Here is a 22,600-nt window from a genome sequence, read left to right on the forward strand (position 1 = left end):
GTGGTATTCTGAGATCCATTTTATCTCAGATAACATAAAATATTTTATCTCCATTAAAATCAGTGAGATAAAATACCCTTAAAATCTCTCCGAATTGGTATTCTGAGAACAATTTTATCTTCATTTTATCTCTGTAAAACACACCTACTTTTTAATCAATATCCAATTAGAAACGCGCTTTTATAGCTCTCTTGTGTCACTCAACCAATTGAAATCCATTCCGCCAGGAGGTGTGGCAAAGGAGTGGGATTGCGTCAATTTATTGACTTCAAATACGCTTGCACTATACGCTTGCGCGTCTTTATAGAGATTTCTTTTTAACAAAAAGGACAATACTCTCATCTTTTTTCGAAGTCTATATCGCATCTTTTCAAGCATCATTTCAAAGACAATATTAGTCAAGAAAAGTCTTATGAAATACTTCCTGATTGTACAGGAATAACATTAAGGTATTATTCTCAATAAATATATAATTTTTCTTAATTTTCATGTCAACATTTGTAGTTAATTCACCAAGAAATAATGATGAAAGCAACGTCGCAGAGATCAAATAGCCCCTACCCTCTTTTAAGTTTTTTTTTTTTTTTCTTCAAAGTAACTTGGGCGCAAGCACATCATCCGCGTTGCAATACCCAGATACGCGATGGGTATGTCTACGCAGCCACTGCTCTGTATTGCGTATCGTCATAGATACGCAAGATAAAAATTATTCGCAAGATAAAATTTCAAATTTTATCTGAGAGATAGAATGTCATCTCAGAATACCAATTTCATTTTAAGAGATAAAATAAAATATTTTAAAGATAAAATGACCTCAGAATACCGCCCCTAGCCTTTATCTAAATTTTAATTTGACAAAGTGCAAAGTAAGCAGAGGAAGTCTAAATTAGACTGGGCATTGTAATAAATGACAGCTCATACTAATAACACTTAGACCAAACGGTAGGTTTAACCATGACGGTATTTGATGATCTATGATCTATGACAAGATGCCTGTAGACCAGATGGATACAAACTTTCATGTTTTTGAAACGCAATAATTCACATCCATCATGAACTGGTAAATGGTGTCCTCTAAAAGTGGAAGCATTGTGACAAATGCGTTCCTGTGTAAAATACCAATATCAGGTGATAACATTCTGATATTGCTCCACTTATCAAACACCAGGGAATATATAATACTGAATACAAATGGTGCTAACAGAGGTATATGAAAAATATCCTGATTTTTCTTCTTTGCATCTCACATTTTCATATTTCAAATATTGAGAAATCGTTTGTTAATTAGACAAATAAATCATAACACTAAAACTCACTCCCTGCTATCATTGTTATTGTTGAGAGAAACCCACCATGGCACAGAGAGTAGAAACAAATTGCAAAGCCTGCAGTGGCCAATCAAATTTGCTATTGCAAGCCTGTCTTGATAACAGACCCAGAATCAACCAATCACATTCATTGTTTGAAAGTAGCAATTGATTGCAAGACTCACATACTGTTCAACATGTGTACATCTATCAATATAAAATATAATTTCGTCAACATGATAAGTATGTCATCATGTGACCTTATTATCTAATAATCTTCAGATACTCATCTTGACTGATACCATTGTTGTTGGGTTTTTTATTCAAATTATCACACCAAATTCCCTGCATTGCTTTACGTGATAATGGGAAATGATCAAGCAAATATGAGGCATGAGGCAATCATTTGTTGACCAATTGAACCTGCCATCCTGAAACCAACAATTGTTAATTTTGAGATTTTCATTGAGCTTCAGAAAACACATTATAGCTTTCAAATGATCTATAACTTGTCTATTACTTGATTGAATGTAGAAGAAATTCAATGGGAGCTTCAAAGAAGGTTTGAATTTGGGTTCACATCCAGTCTGACTGTACAATCTCAATGAAACTAGGCTGTGAAGGAAAAATGGATATCAAAGAAATCCTTCTTTTGGGTTTAATTCAAAGCCTATCTTTAGTTTTGGTAAACTCCTCCAAAGTACATGTCACTATTTGCTAAAGAAAGATTTCAGGTTTACAACTTCAAATTTTGACTGTAAGAAGAGGAAGAATTATTCTTTCAGACACGCCAATTTTTTCATTTTTCCTTTTTAAAGACCAAATTAGCATTTTGGCAATTTACAGAGAATCTTCCCTGGCCACCTACATGTATGCTTGGTTTGGGGTGGCGGGTCATTATTACATTCTTATTATGTGATTATGACATAGCTCAAGAATATCTACATGAACGTGGCTATCAGTTAAAATATCCTTGAAAATGACAGGAACTCTTGTTTTAATAATAATATTACACTTTAACATAGCACTTATAAGAGGTCACAGTATGTAATATAATTTTTGCTCACAGAGCTATCATTATCCTAAATAAGCTAAAACAAGCCTTTTTCTGAAATTACATTCTAAAATTCAATCTTTGATACTATTGTTTGTCATCTAAGATAATCTTCTTGTTCACTTTAATATGTCCATAAAATTAGAAATACATGTACCATCTCATACATGTATGAATTAATATACATAATGCTGAATAGAAAATATATATATGGCATATATAAACAAATACATGTATTTCACAGAACGGCAGTATTTGGCAATTATCAAAATATAATTTACAAAATAGACAAGGTTATTTACATTTATCATCTAGACTGGATTCATTCAATACCATTTTAGCAGTCACAATTCACACATTTGCATTTAGCAACCAAGAAAAAAATGACTTAGAGGAAGCTTGGCCTTTCAATCACATAATTGCGTCACGGGGAGCAAGCTGGTCTTACAAAGAGTTGTGAATAATCACTTGAATACAACTACGGAAAGCCAGCAATGCCAAAACTTCAAATGCAAACATCCCTTCAAATTATTTTTAATGATGAATTCTCTTATTATTGCTTATTTTATATCTCTTTTGTTTTACAAAAGCACTTGTATTTTCGCTACGTTCAGTGGGGCATTTCAACAAATAGTATGCAGGGGCCTTCAAGAAAATACATTTAAATATTAGGTATTTGTTAGGGGTAAATTCATCTTTTCTGAACTAAAAACTGGGACATACTGTTTGTTGTATCTGCTTATTTTCTTGTTCTAGCAAATTGTACATCATCTACTTCACTGGTGATAGCATAAAACGTCATGAATGGTACATAGTCTTCTGCAAGTTTAAATTAGTATTATACGAACAAAATGCAAGATATCATGAGTGTTCCCAGGGAAATACCAAAGTGACTTACAATTCTTTTATTCTTTAAAAGCTTCACATCTTGTACTCAGACAGATTTAGAGGAAATAGTAAAACACATTCATCAAAATGATAGTTCAAGAACATTTGGAAATTGAAATACTGTAAAACAAAATCATATAACAAGCCTTCTCACTTTAGAGCTATGCCACTGGAGGTAAAGAATATTACATCCAAAATGTGCAAATTGGAAAAAAAAACTTGGATATAGGTAGACAAAACCCTTTCATGGTTTGTCTATAACAGCTCTCCTACATGGCAAGACAGTCAATCTGAACAGCTTGTTGAAAAATTGTAGCATGCAGCAATTTTGCAGTGCACCTTGATGTAGTGAATGCTTACGATGTCTCTCTCACCGTGACGTTACTGTTGTGTTTATAGGGGAAGAATGCAAACCACACACAATGACTGCAGAAGACAGCTTCATTCACAGTACCCTCTTGTGAAGACTGGTTCATGAAACAAACAGCCAGTGATTTTTCACTGACGACTTGTTACAAGCTACTGATATCCTTGCATCTGATTGGCTAAGAGAAAATCTGCAAGTAAAAATCACTGACAGAATGCTTCTTTACGGAACACTCCCATGTTCAAAATGTCATCAATTCTTCTTAATGATAGGAAATCCGCCCATACTAATCAGATAGTCACTGATGAAATTTGGTACATAAGAAAGTGGTATCCAGATGTATTTAGCGTCCCAGCCGACTCCATATCTTGTCTTCGGCCACTGACTAAAGAGGGCGTGCTCCATTGCATCACTCACCAGGTGAAGTTTTGTTGAAGTCCGATTATCGAGCATGTTACATACGTTTTGACGTACTGGGAAGTAAAATGGAAAATAGTAAAAGGAGAATCCATCAATAATAGATTAATGAATAATCAGTGAAAAAATTGGAAAATTAGAAACTAAAAATATGTTCTTTGAAAATTCACATGGTGGAGAAGTGGTGCAAAATGGTGGAATTAGTGAAGAGGATTATGATTCACCGTGGGATTGGTAATAAAATGGACTGGGACAATGGACAGACGGACGGATGACATTTGTCTTCACCTCTGGTGGGCAAGACAAAAACCACTTCTCATGCATGGAATGGACAAAAAATTTCAGGATGCAAACTAAATGTTGCTTTTTATATAATATACAACCACTAAAATAGTAAGATAAGTGCTTAACCCTAATTCTCCCTGGGGGGGGCCATAATGCCCCCCCCCCTCTACAATTTTCTCGAAATGTTTGCTGCGCAAAATTTGTTGACCTCGCCGCTCACTGACTTTTTACTTTCAAGTCTCGCGCAAATTTTGAGACCAAATTTGTGACGCCCGGGTACGCGGTTACGACATTACACAACATTATGTTAGTGCATGTCAGACCCCAAATTGCTCATAAACGTGATTTCATGTACAAATCCAATGCAGATTGTGTATTAGTCAGAATTTATGTATCATTATTTCTACTTTTACTGATTAAACTTAATTAATTTTGCCTGTTTATGATCAGAATTAAGTCTGGAACGATTTCCATCGAAAAAAAAATACAAAAACTAAAAGTAAAAAAACAAAGAAATACATAAGAAATCGGTCTTGGTACCAGAATTTTTTTCATTCACAATTGTTAGGAATGCTATAAAGAATATTTTCACCAAAAAATAGCATTCTAGGAGCTTTATTTAGTGAATCAGAGCAAAAAGTATGATTTCATGAATAAATTTGCATAATTAATTCATATAAAATAAAAATATATGAATTCAGTGAAATTTACTAATGCAACTGCGTAGATTACGTCATTCTCTACCATCATGCAAATTTTCGTTGTGATCGCACAATCCGCAGCTGAGATCTTAAGGGGGGGCCATAATGCCCCCCCCCCTCCCCCGGGATGACAAGAATCAAAATACCCCGGGAGATTTAGGGTTGAATGTCCATCGTTTTAATAAAAAATAAATATATACATACTTCACAATGAGTAGGCATTATATAAAAAAATACAAACTTTAAAAAAAAAAGAGTTAATGACTGAACAAAAATTCACCAGCCACTACACTTTATTCTACCAAAGTTATTTTGGCTTTTAAAAAGTACTCACACATTTGGAAGCCCTCTTCGATGTATTCTTCTTTTCTCTCCGGTTTGAGTCTTTCCCAGGCCTTGTCTAGATTATTTGTGAAGTTGTTTTTACTTGATATCAGAGTCCTGAAGAATCCTGGTTCTATAATAGCTACGTTGATGCCATAGTGAAACATTTTGGCTTCTCTCCTAAACGAGATAAATGAATGATACAAGGATATATTTAATCAAGAATCCAGGTTCTATAATAGCTACGTTGATGCCATAGTGAAACATTTTAGCTTCTCTCATCAAGGAAGAAGGTACAAAGAGACAGTTACATGTAGGTATTAAAGCTAAATAACAGTAGTTGCAGTAAAATACGGATTTCGTGAGAAAGTCTGTAAAACCAAGGTTAAGTATTACAATATCATCGTGGATCTAGATCTGGTACAGTTTATACATAAACTAAACTTTGTGTATCATAATATCTAAGCTGAAAAACGATCACACTGAAGATCGCCAACACAGATAGGCACACGTGGGACAGTGTATTATTATTGCTGGAATAAAGACCCGACTGAAGTGACAGAATCCGCGCTTATTTTGCTTATTTTTCAGCAATTACACAATTTCTTCCAGAATCCTTTGGCACATATTTTTTATTCATACAAACAGACACTTTGGTGATCATTATATTAAATTCTGTAAAAAGTCATTTTGAGATCGTCCCCACAACTGGAATTTATCTTTAATATAGAAGTGTACAAGCAGATCAAAGAAAGATCAATGCAGAAAGATTATGTACAGTATTCACACACAAAATAGAATGTCATCACCTTCCCCTTTAAAGGACAAGTCCACCCCATCAAAAAATTGATTGAATAAAAAGAGAAAAATCCAACAAACATAACACTGAAAATTTCATCAAAATCGGATGTAAAATAAGAAAGTTATGACATTTTAAAGTTTCACTTAATTTCACAAAACAGTTATATGCACATCCTGGCTGGTATGCAAATGAGGAGACTGATGACGTCATCCACTCACTATTTCTTTTGTATTTTATTATATGAAATATGAAATATTCTAATTTTCTACTCATTGTCATATGAAACAGTGATTGATTCCTCTCTGAACATGTCATATTAAATGTAGCATTGCTTAACTCTTACTGTGCCAGTACGAATACCCCTTGACTGCCAGGGGTATTCGAGGGAATCCTAAATTGACCGAAACGTAAGCAGAGACTGATTTTAAAACGGTCATAACTCTTTACCCGTACATTGTATAATGAAACCTTCTACACATGAAATCGTGCATTGTTCATGGACTTTATGATCGTGTTATTATCTTTCTTATTCGCTTTTTAAAAAAATGAGAAAAAATGTAATATTTTACATTGTTTTTTTTTCAATAAGTAAAACCTAGAAATTATAATTTCATTAACATTTCAAAGAGCAAGTAACCTGATGAATTGTAGAGATACCAAGAAATTAAGAAGATAAAATAAAAGTTCAATGTTTACCCTTTTAAATGACATAGATATTGATGAAATTGAACGAACAGAAATAACAAAAAATAATGCTCTTTTGAATGAAATACTATTTTGGCTATTTAAGTTGCTTCCTCTGAAGAATACACACACAATTGAAAGCGTTCTTTTCCAAAAAAGGGCATCGTCTTCGATCAAATGACCAATCACAGAACAGCTGTGATCCCCACGCGAACACACACAATAATATATCAGAACCCTGTATCTTCAAAGTGTGGCCAACTGTAAATTTTCATTCGTGTAGTCTTCAAAATAAGACCCTGTGTTTTTTTTTTTATTTGTAGTGTAACAAACAAAGTTATTGCCAGTCAGAAGGAGACAAAATATAAATTTAAAGATGATATATCAAAATATAGATAAAGAGAGATCGGACAGATTCACTACTAACAAGTTTGGGGTATAAAATCCCACAAAATGATATGGGCGTTCTTGGCAAAGTACAAAAAAGCAAGAAAAAAAAACGTTTATTTTTCGTGAATCAAAGAAGAGGAAATGCAGATCAGTTACAAACAAAAAATCAATACAAATTTTCAAAAAAGAAAATAGGCCTATTTGTTCTGTATTACTGGTCTGACCAATGTACCCACCTGTTAACATTCTCCGCGACTACATTCTTTTGTTCATGCCACCAAGTCATGAACAATAGATGCCCAGACTCTCTTTCACGAGGAATCTCTAATCCGCGCTCCCTCCTGACCTATTATCTATGAGAGCAATTTAGCACAGGATGTTCTTAGAAATCGGTGCTCACGCACGTCTTTTGATTTGACTATTCAATACTTTCAAAGGTTCCGATATTTATTTCCTTTTACATTTTACTTTTTTGTGGGTGACCCAGGTAAAAAGAAAACAATTAGCACCCCCCCCCCCCTCCTACATAAAAATCCAGCATCCACCCAGGGTCTCCCCAGCTCGTAGCACTATCCGTAGTAAAAAAAAGAATAATTTGTTCAGATAACATGATGTACAATATATAAAGGCCTGGTTACACAGCCCGAGCGTTGTTGGAGCGGAGAGAAAAAATCATCACCGCTCGCTACTGTTCACCATTTTCGATTTTGATTTTTTTTTTTTTTTTTTTTTTTCGATTTTTGTTTTCGATTCCCCAATTTTGTGAGCGAAATTCGACCCTCTCTCCCTACCGCTCCACGACCGCTCCAGCAACGCTCGGGCGGTGTGACCAAGCCTTAAGAAATTTAATATTCAACCCGTTATCGTCATCATCTTCATTTCTACTCTCTAAAGTCGTTTTAAAGGAGAATGAAACTCTTGGAGCAAGTTAGCTTTTGTGAAAGCAGAAAAATCAAAGAATAAGATCAACAAAACTTTGAGTAAAATAGGACTAGCAATAAAAGAGTTATGAGCATTTGAATGTCGAGATCACTAATGCTATGGATATCCTCCCATCGGCAATGCGACCAAGATCTGTGATGTCACACACGTACAACTCTCCCATTTGGACACTGAAAATATACCCCAAAACATATCTTTTTGCTCATTCTAATCATATGACAAACGATTCATCAATGATATAATGTTGTGAAACCTCTGTACTTGTCATCTCATAAAGAGAACACCTCACCTTGTGATAGACTCTATAAAAGTGAGAATATACGTGAAATAAGTACTAAAGTAATGAGGGAGTTGTACGTGTGTGATATCACAGATTTTGGTCGCATTGCCGATGGGAGGATCTACATGGCACTAGTGATCTCAATATTCAAATGCTCATAACTTTCTTATTATTCATTGAATCTTCCTCAAACTTTCAACAATATGTTTCTTTGATTTTTTTCTTTGATATGGATTCAGCTGGTTTCAAGGGTTTCATTCTCCTTTAAAGTCTCCTTGATAGTGAAGTCAATGCAGCAACTAACAGGTCGGTCTGATCGGTTTTGTTAATGTTACTGTCAGCTGTCCCGCCCTATCCCTTTCTTTCTTTTCCTCAAAACATCTTTTTTTATTTTTGTTTATTCTGTTTTTATTATACAAATTGAAATAAATCACAAAATTTACAAAAGATTATTAGGTGATTGCAAATCACATAAACACAAGTTAGTTACACACAAAAAAAATAACAACCATAATAATAATTTAAAAAACCCTACCCACCTATCATCTGATATTGCTGTACATACTCCGTTTACATTTTCTATTACCAATGGTTGGATTTAGTAAAGGAAAAACATCCACTTTGAAAAAAGAGATAAATCTTTAGAGGAATAAAGCGTTATTATCGGCAGTTTTAATTATCACATTTTTTGCTTCTTCCTATTTTATTCGAGGAGAATATTGAATGATTCATATCTTTGTGAGAAGTTTGAATATGATACTGATAAGCATAACAATGTCAATCATTTCTTTAAAAATGGTTTGGGTTATAAAAAGACAAACGAATATGACCCATTATTTACCAGATCTTAAGTTTATGAAGAGAGAATTTGGCTGCAGAAGAAATGCAATTGATATGATCACAACAATTATTTTTGAATAATATTCATAATGATGATGACTCTGACTGCAATAACATTAAAGGGATTAAAGGAACATATTCATATCTTTATACATAGAGTAGAATTCACTGAGCAAAATGCAGAAAATTTCATCAAAATCGGATAACAAATTATAAAGTTATTAAAATTTAAAATTTAGTAATATTTTGTGAAAAAAGAGTCGGCATGGATATTCATTAGGTGGGCTGGTGATGTCACATCCCCACTTTCCGTTTTCTTATGTTATTACATAAAATCATAATTATTTCATTATTTCATACTTGTGTGAATAATATGTCTCCCTTATAATGAAATAAATATCTAATGCATTAAATCAGTTGTCAATTCAATTTTTCTAGTGCTTGGAGGAAAAAAAGATTGAATAAACCTAATTTCATATAATAAAATGCAAAAGAACAAGTGGAGATGTGACATCATCAGCCTTGACACAAGAATACTACCATACCGGCCTGCAAAAGACCCAATCGATAGCTCATGAATATTCATGTGACAATAGCGAATGGGCGAGTAGTGTTGGGTGAGGAACATCGTACCGCTCTGTCATTGGTCAATTCCGAGCTGAATGCCCTCGCACATTCGCCTTTGCTCTGCCCATAGAAATACGTGTATTGCTACACACAACCGTTATACCACACGTGTCTATAGGGGAAATCTTGATTCAGATCGCGGCAATATCCGAAATCAACTCTTCAAAATAATGATGCAAAAATAAAATTTTACTTAAAAAATGTCTACGTAAACCACTATTTTTTATATGATAAAATGAATTGTGAATTCTTTGACAGTATAACAACATAAAAAACACAGAACATGGTGTTGATTTTCTGGCTGTAAAATTGGTTAAACAAAAAAAAGTTACTTGGGCACGTATACGTGCCAATGGCATTAGAGGCCTAAGGGCACAAATAGCTGCCAATGGCTCTTAAAGAGTTAAAACTATATGATTCAGTCAAGTCGGTCCCTATGGTCATATCTGTAAAAAATGAAATAATGTATAATTCAAACAATAAAAAACAAAAGAAATAGTGAGTGATGGACATCATCGACTGACTGATTTGCATGTCACTGAGTTGTGCATATCATTGTTTTGTGAAAAATAAGCAAAACTTTAAAATGCCATAACTTTCTTATTTTACATCCGATTTTGATGAAATTTTCAGTGTTATGCTACTTTGATTTTTCTCCATTTATTCAAATCTACATTTTGCTGGGGTGGACTTGACCTTTAAATTCATAAGGGACAAAGAATCTTTATTTGGGGGGAAACTTTGTTGCTAGCCTGGTATAAGGTATATATTGGAGCGATTGAGAAGAGTTATAGTCAGAGCAGCGCTGGAAGTTTATTTTGTATGTTAAATAGATAAATGCTAAATTTCTATTAAAAAAAAATCATATGATTTTCTTTCATATAACAAAATAGGTCCCAATCACCTACGCAGAGTTCCACAGGACACAGGAAAAATGGTGAAAATAATGTATAGAATATAATATGATTGACAAGTCATCATTAAAAATAGCTTGTATTGGAAAATCAATTAAGATTTGACACAAAACAAGTATCAAAGGAATATACATGTATAATTGGGGGAAAAAATGAATAAATAATCTAATTCAAGGGGGTCCACACACTCCACACTGTACAAGCATTGGTTTTTTTATAGTTCTAGATTCCCCTTATTTCAATTTCCATAATTATGCTCCATTTTATAATAAAACTGCTTTTTTAAATGTTAATCTATTACTTTGTCGGATCGACACTAATCTTCATCTAAAGGAAATAGTGACTTGAATTGAATTGTCTCGCCTCTCAAGGTTTGTTTTTTCCCAAAATAATGAATTTTTCGCCAGATATTTCAGTGATATTGTAATTCCTGTCCTAAAATTGTCATTATACCATCCTACATACATCCTACACACATCCTAAAACATAGCCTTGTGGTTAAAGTGGTTTATACTCTTATAAAGATTGCAATTAACAGGTGAACAAACTGAATCCTTATCTGGCTAAAAGGCCCATTAATGACAGAGGCAGTTTATTATTGCACTACGATTTATCTTCTTATTAATTACATGTAACATCGTTATTGTTGTAAGTGTGCGGCAGGCTTTAGACCTTTAAGGACCAGAGTAACCGGCCTGCACAAGACATACCTGACTGAATCTGAGAATGCCTCCACACCAAACTTAGAGACTGCATAGGCACCACTAGGTAGAGCAAATCTTCCTTCCATACTAGCCACGTTGACAATCCTTCCTTTAGCTTTCCTGATCAGTGGTAAGAATGTCACTGTCATATCCATCAGTCCCAGGATGTTCACATCAAGAACTCTCTGATAGTCATCTCTCGTGTGCCACTCTTGAAGGCCACATGCTACTGATATACCTGCATTGTTTACTAAACCCCAAAGACCTGTTCAAAGCAAAATGAGATAATAATCATACTTATATCATGCTTTCAAACACTCTCTTTATAGGGTAGCTATACGGTAATTCAGCGTAATTATCCTGGCTTTCACAGAGCAGCTTCTATGCGCGCCAAGTTTCAAGGAATAAATTCTTGCCAGGTACCCACTAACCTCACCTGGTTTAAGTGCAGCACATCATGGATTAATTTCTTGCTGAAGGAAATCAGTCCATGGCTTGGGTTTGAACCCATGACCCACAAGATGAAACATAATGAGGACTTGAGGAGCCTGAACCACAATTGTGTGTATGAGGGTTTCACTGCACCTCTGGTTTGACTATGTGGGTATGGGACATTGGGAAAGAGAAGACACGATGCAGGAGTCATGCAAAAAGTCATGACTTATTACGTGGCTCTGACTTTGTTAAAAAATATTTTAAATATTCAGGAATATATCATATTTTTGTAACCCAAAGCAATTCTTAAATTCTACAGAAAAATGGCCCCTGATTTTGACAACTCCCCCCCCCCCCAATAAAAAAAAATGAAATACAACTTTTTGAATTAGGCATTTTGTTTTTCTCAAGCGAGCCTGAACGTCGAGTTTATAGACTGCATGGTGATCCCGGGTTTCACTGTGGCTTTAAAATCCTCAACAATTTCGTTAGCCAGTCAAACTCTAACTTTTAAATCAACCTGACCAGAAATGTCTGACCAACCAAAATATATCATTCTGTTCTTAAACTCTTAATGGAAATCCCCTACAACTATCCAGTCAAACTTGAATTAAATATTTCATGTTGAGAAACTTTGAAAATGGTTTACTTTTTGGGAAATATGACAAATGCTGAGACAGATAGACTTTAGAACAAATATACAATTACAGATAAAAGTACAAAGTACATGGCTACCAATAAACAAGACTACTGGGTGGCAATCAATGGCAGACTTTGAGTGTAAATATATTTCAATTATCAATGTCAACAACCATAGCCTACATGTACATATAAATTAGAAATCAATGCACTTGTGTTGCTTCAAAACCACAAAGTTCCTGAAATTGTTTTGAACACCCCAAAAGCTTTTAAACTATTGTGTGGGAGGAATTAATATAATACATTAAACTGGGTGATGCACTCTACACGTGTTCCATACAGCAGTAGCTATTTACACATATCCCTTATTTATCCATTAACTACTGAGCAAAGACAATGGTCAAGTCTTCTGACTAGTTCCCACTTGTTTTGAGTTTAAATAATTCACGGCGGTTCACAGGAGGTATTGTTATTGGGTACCATGGTGCCAGCCAAAAAAATATATAGCAAGGGTACTTGAACATTGAATACCCAAAATCAACAACCATAGTAGTCAATTTTCTTTTACAACAGGTCAGCTGGATAACAATCTGCTTTAATGTGCAGTTCAGAGTAATCTACAAAAAGCAAGTTTTTTATTTGCTGCATTTACATGTATTAAACAGAAGTAAATGAAAATGTTTAAAAACCTATCATTTCTTGTTGAAGGTCAAGTTCACCCCAGAAAAATGTAGATATGAATCAATAGACAAAACTCAAACGAGCACAACGCTGAAAAGTTCATCAAAGTTGGATGCAAAATAAGAAAGTTATGGCACTTTAATAAAGTTTCGCTTATTTTTCACAAAACAGTCATTTGCACAACTCAAGAATATGCAAATGACAGAGTCAATGATGTCTCTCACTCACTATTTCTTTTGTTTCTTATTGTTTGCATTATACAATATTTCAATTTTTACAAATTTGGCAACAAGAACCAAATTGACTGAACCACAAAATCTTAAAACAATGATTCCATGTTCAGGGAGAATAAAACTTTAACAGGACAATGATGAGTAAATTAGATTATTAAATTTTCATACAGTAAAATACAAAAGAAATAGTGAGTGGATGACGTCATCAGTCCCCTCATTTGCATACCCACCAGGATGTGCATATAAATGTTTTGTGAAAAATAAGCGAAACTTTAAAGAGATATAACTTTCTTATTTTGCATTCGATTTTGATGACATTTTCAGCATTGTGCTTGTTTGATTTTTCTTGTTTTATTCAAAATCAAGTTTTGTTGGGGTGGACTTGTCCTTTAAAAGAGAGAAGTGTGGAAATATAAGTTACCCATGTGAGTCCCATACCTGTATTGCTGGGTAATGATCTTTTAACTTCTTCCAATGCTGCTTCTATATGATCATGTTTTGTAACATCTAGAACCAGTGCCTTCGTGCGTTCAGACGTCTCTTTGTCGATCTCTTCAGCTCCTTTAGCGTTCAGGCATGCAGCAAAGACGTGGACACCCTTGACATCCAACTGCTTCACAAGAAGCTTGCCGAAGCCACTATCACAACCGGTTATAAGAACATATCTGGAAATTAAAATTCAGAGTTCAAAGATAATTACTATCATTTTGGAAAATTCTAAAATGATCTACATAAATGTCATAGCATATTTCCAGAACATCTCTGCTGAAAACCTTTATAGGTGAAGCATAAAAAACATATGATCCTTGAACATGTTCATTTCTTCTCCCCACCTCCTCTTTCCCTTTCTAAACCTCCTTCTCATTTGCATTCTTCTCCGCATCAACATCTCCCTCTCCTCCTCTTCCTCCCTCTTCTCTCCTCCTTCTCCTCCTAATGTATTTGTTAACCTACAAAACGAAAAAACAACAACAATATTTGATACTTGCAGCTTTCTAACCTGGGATAAACTTCGTAACAATCTGATGCTTGGTTGCACGCACAAATTGTGCATCATTCCTCACAATTCAAAACATAGTCCATTGAACTCTACTTGATGTTTTGTGAACAATGAAATAGATATTTAGTTATTTTACAATGAAAGCAGATCTATTCAAAAGCTCTTAATTCTGTAAAATACCCAGGGTAGTCTCAGATACAAGTTCAATGACATCTCATAAACCGCTCAAGGGCAAATTGACAGGATTCATTATCTGTGATCTCTCAGCTGCTTTTAAAGAAGGATGCTCCGATTGACTCACAAAATCAGACTATGTATCCTATTTTTTTTTAATATAATTTTTTTAGAGAAAAACAGATTTTATGAAAACACAACATGATTGCAGCCATGTTGTAACACTCAAGGAAAACAATGATAACTTTGGATAATTTATAATTACAGAGCACATGTAGTACATTCTTTAAATGTACATTTACATTTATGTAAAAATGTACCACATTGGGCTTTGTACAGTTTGATTTGTCCACGCAAAATATTGATTTCAGGTCATCTTCTTTAATCATTCTCCAAGTTCTGCACCATTTACTTCAAATATAAGCAGAGTTAAAAATACTGGGCTACTGTATAATCATTCAGTCTGACTGCAAAGTGCTACACAAATACATCCATGATCACTAGAACCTTTTCATTGCTTCAATATCAAAGTGAAATCAATTCGTGTCATTAAATCCCTAAGCCTACATCTAAACTCAAATATCAAATTCATTAGAATCCCTAAAATAATAAAGTGTTGGAATGCAACTCAATACATCAAGATGACTGCATCATCTCAAATTTCATTGAGCTATTCAAAATTTAATTTGCCATTGAGGTTTATTGAAAAGTTATTTTTGTACATCAATCACATTATCAAAAGGTTATTACCATCATTATAAACACCGTCACTCAACATACATGTATGTACATCGATCAGTAAACTGAGGCCGTGTTTATGCTTCCACTTTTCAGGCCAGAATCAGCGTTTCCAAACGTGATTAGTCCAAAACACATGCTTACTTTCATTTAAACGCTGTTTCAAAACGCCGATCGTAAACTCACAAAAAGGTGCATTTGTAAACGTCGTTTGACCAGAATCAGGCTTTCTGGGGAAGTATAAACAGAACCACGATCGTAAACGTGTTTAAACGACGTCATTTGGTACATGCTTCCGGTGAGATGAAAATCCGCGGGCAAATACAGTCGCATTGCTCCATGGTCGCATGTTGACCTCCACGGAATTACCTCTCATCTCCCTTGTTTTGCATGTGTAGTACTATTACTAGTATTACTCTCCCGGGATTACTCTTCCAATTTGTCATCACGATGAATGTTGAGGGATTTACAACAAAAAAAAAACCCTGGAACATGAGTTATAATGAGGAGACATCGCCAGTTACCCCAGTACAGCATAAACAAATAGATATTTTATTATTTTGTGTACTTAATATTCTTTATTTTTTCTTACTATTATCCTCACCATGGTGGAAATTATATGGCTATATCAAGAAGCTCCATGCAATGACTAAAATATCGGAAATTATTCGATGTTTATATCATAGTCGACGTACCTTCCCCATACTAACACTTTAAAAAAAAAACTTTCGAAAAAGGGCGCGCCCAATTTGACCTCGCTTTCCTGCTCAACGAAAATTACGATGCGAAGCCAGCTGGAGATCGTGATTTCGCCTCTGAAAAGTTAAGCATAAACAGCACTCCCAGAACCACGTTTACGATCAGCGTTTTGGATCGACGTTTGAAAACGCTGATTCTGTCCTCGCAATGGAAGCATAAACACACCCTGAGAATCGTTGGACCATGAATTATGGCCCAATAAAAAGTATGTTTAAATCTTTGTTATCCAAGCAAAAGCAACGCTTTAATAGGGATTTCCATGGAGCAGAAAATGTTTTTAACACCGGTCATTCACCGTGTCAACTATTTAAAATACAATGATTTTGAATGGCTTTTGTATTATGATGAAACGTATGATCTACTTCTTCAAATGTTGATACGCAGTAAACAGCGTACATACAATGTACATAATACACAGTTCTTGTGTCACAGCAAATATCACACCATGTAGGCCCTACATGTACAAGGTACTTGTCATGCACTAGACTACAAAATAACTCATAAAACAGTATCCCAGCAAGAGCTTCTCACGTTAATTAAAATCTTAATCTTTTTAGCCTTTATAGCCACGTGTTGTTGCAGTTTACTTTGAAATAGTTGTGCACTGTATTGAGAGCTCTGGGCTAAAGTGGGTTTGATATTAAATATCTTTTAAAAGCACAAATCGTAATGTGATGTAATGTGCTATAAACAAAAACTGTTTTATAAAAATAGCAAAAATCATGAATTTCATACATCTGGAATGTTTATTGCCTCTTAAATTTTTGAATGAAATTTGCAACAAAACAAAACTCTTGTTCGATGAGTGTCAATGGTTTATGAAGCACCAAGGCAAGCTGCTATAGCAACATAATGTACATGTACTTGGAAGTTTTCTTCTTCTTTTTTTAAATAGAGTAATATCCTGGTGGTACAGGGACGTGCTGCTTTGATGACCCCCTTTTTCAGACCTAATTTTCAGTTCCCTAGATACTCCGAATCACAAAAGTTCCGTTCAGAAACCGCGTGCCCCCCTCTCAAGACCCGGAACATCTCAGTTCCAAACCCTGACTAAATTGTCCAGCGTGGGCATCGCAAAGCTTGCATGTGCATGCACGGCTTCATATTTCCTCTTCAGTATACCACGGTGCCATGCATGCACAGCGCTAGCGCGCACCACCGTATACTTATAGTAGTACAGTTGCGGGTTCCAGCTCCGAACACCGTTTTTCACACCACCAGGAATATTTTCAGTTCCCAAGGCCCCGTATTTTACCCTTGTCGTCGGTTCCTTAGACCACCATTTCAGAGTTAGACCACCATTTAGACCACAGAGTTAGACCACCTTAGACCACCATTTCAAAATATTATTTGAGTGCCTCCCCCCCCCCCAAGTAATATAGGCCTATAGTGTACATACTTGTACATACAGAGTATAAAGTTAGGATACTGAACTCTTCATCATGTTTGACTACACACCATATCAATAATTCAATTGTATTCTCTCAATAACTCTGTACCCTTGTTCATTGTGAAGATGAAGAAGTTACACAATAACCAAGGCCAAACCTCAGACTCTACATAGTACTGTTCTATAGGAAGCCAGACATGTACATTAACTTCAGTATTTCTAATGTACAATACACATTCCATCATGGGTCAACTGATTATTATGGTAAATTACACACTAAGGCATAGAAAACAGTGAACGACATTTAGGGAAGGGGAAAGAAAGCTGGGAAAACATGCTCCCAGACAGTCTGATTAAATAATTCAATTTTAGGCTCTTATTTTCGGAGGATATTCAATAATTTTCACTTTGCGATATTTGTAGCATCTCTGAGGGAGGCCGGGAGAGGATACTTACAAGGAGACATTACAAATTATTCCAAAAATCGAAGGAAATAAAATTATACAGCACTCTCAATGTCAGCCTCACTCAAAGTCAAGTTAGAATTTCATTGGATTTTCACATTGCTGGAGATATTACATGTAGTTGGCTTGAAAGCAAGAAAAGCAACAATCAACGGCAACGTACACTGTAGCTTTACAATTTTAGCATTAAAATATTCTTTGATGTATGTTTTTATAGAAGCTATTATTGTTCCTCATGTTTCATTCTCTTAGTTTAATGAAGCAAAACAGGTGTTAGACTGCAAAAAAGGTGTAAAGACTGTCCAGTCAAGCCTGCTATAAAGTGTGTCCCAGAAAAAAGGAAACTGGGATTCCCACATATTTTTCCTTCAAAGGCAAATTAATTATGATATCTCATTTACATCATCGTATAATTCAACTATTCGTCTACATTTTGATACCTAATATGTGACAAACACTTCACGCATTAATGAGAAAGACGAGTTTGAAATTATAACGTCAAAATCAGTTTGCGCAGAAAAATTGGAGAATATTGATTCGTGATACCACAGCCGTGCTTTTGACGATTGACTCATTAGCATTTCTTTGTATTCCTTTTTAAGTTTCTCTCGCTGATCCCTGAAATGAGTGTGGATTCGGATTAACACATGAGTTTCTGCACAAATCATTACTGATAGGCCTCAATATTCATTGTTTATAACCTGCCATGCGTGAATGATTTGCTAGGATGTTGGTCTCAAATTAAAGATGAGATTCCACTTCTAACATACATGTAAGCATCAAATTCATAGTAAAAAGAAAGTAATGATTGTGAAATCTATCTCTGAAAACAGGTTTTCTTTTTTGTGGGACGCACTAAACAGTGAGTAGGCCTCTGATTTTAGCATTCTGGAACCCGCGTATGTAGAGTTGTTCATTATGAAGCTTAATCCAAAGTGACAGGTTCATCCCGTGATTGACCCCATTCATTTTCCATAAATAGAACAGTACCCCCCCCCCCACACCATCATGACATGCACCTGTAATCCATGCTAAATGCGGGGAAGATATGAACCATGCTACATGTATACTCCTACCCCCCCCCCCCCCTTCTTCCATGGCTTTATTACATAATAGTTAAACAAATTTTCCTGATTCTAAACCTAGATATATATTAAATGAGATAGAAATAACCAAATTTGCGCTGTCTCATTGTTATTTTACTCTAAACCTTTCTGAAAGGATTATAAATCAATCCACATCCAGCAGAATTCTGTATTACTCTTATAAGCTTTATATTGACCCAAGTTTCTGTCAGCAACAGATTAAAGGTATTGTTTAACTTTGTGAGCAGCCGATTTAAAAAATTATCAAACCAAGATGAAACATGTGTACAAGTGCATGTATTAGAACTAATAAAACCTGAAAACAACCATTATTGAGAATGAAAAGCTAAAACTACAAGGCAAACCCCGATTTTGTAAATAGGCGTCTTATAGACGCCTAAATAGTACACATAAGTGTATGGGATGAAATTAAGATGGTGTTTTCGGTCACTTTATATTTCAATTTTTGAAGCACTAAATAATTATTTTCGAACGCAATTTTTTTGGGGCTTCATTTTTGTAACATATCACAGACACAGGTGACAAGTGTGACCTTCTAGCTCAGATTTTTTAAAAGTCAAACCAATGTTAACCAATCACTTTAACATTCAACTTGGTAAGAAAAGCCAAATGTGAAAATAATATTAAGAGAGTACTTGCCTTTCTGTTAGTTTGTCCACATAAGGTTTCCTTAGATGCCTTTCAATCAGTCTGGCTATGATGGCAAAGACAAGGATGGCTGCAGCATAGTAGATTAGGCAACACATGATGGTGAATCAACATTAGCAAAGCGATGGCTGTAACCTTTGAAATCTGTAAGGAAGAAATTCCAAACAGATTCAGCACAATAGAAGAGATGAATTCATATCTAGATTGCCTTCATGGATGGCCAAAGGGGCTTTTGGACTATAAAGCTTTTGAGCGAGAGCGACTCAAAGAAAAATAAAAGCCACAATGAGCTGAGCTACATGTAAGAGTGGTATTCAGCAATGGTTGCAAGAATCACATTGGGCAAAGGTTAATTTATAGCAGCATCTGGGTTTCTCATTCAGGTTGATATTATTACAGAGTTCAGCAACTTCTACTGGATCCTCTGATGAAACTTTTTTTCTACCAAATAAAAAAAACAAAGACAGAATCAGAAGAGCCTAGCTGAACGATGCAGAACACCAACCAAATTTGGAAGACACTGGTACAGAATCCTCACTAAGTATAATTTTCAAAATGTTCAAATCTTACAGAAGATGGATACATACAATGAGTAGGGAGAGTTCAAGCCCATTATAAAGTGTGTGCGTACCTTGGAAAAATAAACAGATGACTAGCCATCACTGTATTTTTTTTAACTACCGTAGCCTAGGCTTCCCAATGATGATAACGAGATAGTGTCTCTCCTTTTAAAATGACATTAATACTAAAACAGTAGCAGCATGCCAAGTCGATGAACTTGCCTGCAATTGGCTGGCTGCTAACGGATGGACAGTTGATCTGGCATTAATTCTCCTTCCTTCCTTTATGATGAAATGGCTGGGGTCAATGCCTTCATCGGGTCAAATGGTATTACACTTGGAAGCAACACACACCCACGTTCCTCGGTTGGCCTAATCAGTCATCAAGACGCCACTGACCATGACACCCTTTCACAAGTCATCACAGATTTGGCTGCGTGTGATCCTGGAAGAATTTAGAGAGAAAAGGAGGAGAGGATTGAGAGAGATTAGAGTGGAAGGTGAAGGGCAATACATTGTAGATCCATTTCTACTGGGCAGCCAGTGTTTTCATATTATCCTGCTACTGTATTTCAGATCTGGCAAATGATCGTGATCAGAACAATATCCAGATTATTCGGGGATAGATACAAGTTATTATTATCAAGATATTTCATTGGAATGATTTAGATATTGCGAATCCAAGTCAAAATTTCAAGCTATTTCATGATTTTAATACAGGTGAAGATGCAGCGTGTTTGGTTTGGGATAATATATCCATGGTAGATACAATTTTATTTTATCTATATTACGCACACTCAAGTTAGGTCCCCCAACCCTCCTAGTTGGGTAGAGCTTCTTAAATCTCTCTTTAATATGATCATGAATAGGGCCGCTCGGGCTAGAATTCTGAAATGGAGCAAACTCCGGGCTGATAGAGAATCGGGTATGAGAGCCAGAGATACAGAGCTCAAAAGCAATGACAGCAAAAAAGATGGACTAAGGGAGAGGAAGAGAGAGAGAGGGGGGGTCAAACAAGGGAGTGGAGAAATTGGCAAAGAGGGGGCCCAGGAAGGGCAGGGAGAAATATGCAAAAATGAAAGTCAGAAGGGGGAGACACAAGCCCCGACAAAGGCAGGGTGAAAATCATCCCTACCTATTAAGACGCTCCCAGTGAGGTAAAAGTAGGACTGTGTCGGGAAGGATTTTTCAAAATTTCGGCCTGCTTCGACTAGCGTGGAAGTGGGGTAGAAAAACAACTCCATCCCGCCAACACCCGGACACACGTTCTTCTCCCCTCTCTCATTCCTTTCTTCTTTTCTTTCCCTTCTCTTTTCAGCATTTTCTTTCCTTCTCTCTTTCCCCCTTCCTTTTCTCTCCTCTCTCTCTATCTCATTTCCCCTACTTTTCTTTCCTTTCTCATTTTCCTTTTCTCTTTCCTTTTTTATTTCTTCTCTCCCTTTCCTTGTTTTCATTCTCCTATCCTCTTCTCGTAATTCCTTCTTGTTTCTCTTCCCTTCCTTTTTCTATACCATCTTTCCTTTCTCTTTCTCTACTTCCTTTTCACCCCCTTTCACTTTTCATTTTCTTTCCGTTCTTCTTTTCTCCCATTTCTTCTCTCCCCTCTCCTTTCCCTCTTATTCCCTCTCTACCCTTTTCCTTCTCTCCCTTCTACTTTATTTTTCTCTCTCTTTCCTTCTTTTCTGTCCTCTCTCCTTCTACATTATTTTCTTTTCTTTCCTCTCTCCCTTTCTTTTCTTTTCACTTTTTTCTTCTCTTTCTCTGTTTTCCTTCCTTTTCTTTCCCCTCTCCCCTTCCTATATTTTCCTTCACCTTTTCCCTGTTTTTCCTCTTCCTTCCCCCTTCTCTTCTTCTTTATTTTTCTTTCTCCCCTTTTCTTTCATTTGCTTCTCACTCTGTCTTATCCGTCTCTCTCTCTCTTTAGGGGGATCCATACCATGGAAACCTTTACCAGGGTAGGATGTCTGTTGAGACGGAGCACAGAGGCTCCCACTCATGGAATTCCACCCCCTTTTTCTACCCGCCCTCTACCGGGCACTGTCTATTAAAACGGGGCATCAGGTTCACAATGCAAATGTACATGTACAATGAGAGGGGAAGACAGGTGAGAAAATTGGGAGATGTAATTAAAACTGAATGGCTGAGACAAGGAGAATAGCCTGAGAGATGGTATAGTAGTTCTGCAGGTATAGAGAAGGGCAAAGTAGCAGGGGGGGGGGTGGGGGGCAGGGAAAAAAGGGGGCAAAA

At 35.7% G+C, this 22,600-nt stretch overlaps 1 protein-coding gene across 2 annotated transcripts; it reads right to left on the reverse strand.

Annotated features, from left to right (window-relative positions):
• Positions 1-1,211: 1,211 nt before the first annotated feature.
• Positions 1,212-20,808, reverse strand: LOC129274844 (retinol dehydrogenase 7-like). 2 transcript variants are annotated; one of them, XM_064108121.1, is made up of 6 exons: positions 20,576-20,808; positions 19,785-19,937; positions 13,953-14,179; positions 11,533-11,791; positions 5,354-5,523; positions 1,212-4,089 (listed from the first exon to the last, which is right to left on the reverse strand). In XM_064108121.1, exons 2-6 carry the CDS (start codon positions 19,889-19,891, stop codon positions 3,869-3,871), a joined length of 984 nt encoding a protein of 327 aa, XP_063964191.1. In that variant the 5' UTR covers positions 19,892-19,937; positions 20,576-20,808; the 3' UTR covers positions 1,212-3,868. The 2 variants fall into 2 exon arrangements, with proteins under 2 accessions (XP_063964191.1, XP_063964192.1); XM_064108122.1 differs by having other exon boundaries at positions 20,425-20,804.
• Between the last annotated feature and the right edge of the window lie 1,792 nt (positions 20,809-22,600).

This window comes from Lytechinus pictus, chromosome 13 (genome assembly GCF_037042905.1).
Source record: "Lytechinus pictus isolate F3 Inbred chromosome 13, Lp3.0, whole genome shotgun sequence".
Lineage (NCBI taxonomy): Eukaryota > Metazoa > Echinodermata > Echinoidea > Temnopleuroida > Toxopneustidae > Lytechinus > Lytechinus pictus.

Coding starts and splice junctions, on each gene's coding strand:
- LOC129274844 (XM_064108121.1), bottom strand. CDS start 19,891: ATGTGTTGCCTAATCTACTATGCTGCAGCCATCCTTGTCTTTGCCATC. Junction 11,792..13,952: donor ATCATTACCCAGCAATACAG/GTATGGGACTCA, acceptor TGCTTTGAACAG/GTCTTTGGGGTTTAGTAAAC. Junction 4,090..5,353: donor CGAAGAGGGCTTCCAAATGT/GTGAGTACTTTT, acceptor TTTACTTCCCAG/TACGTCAAAACGTATGTAAC.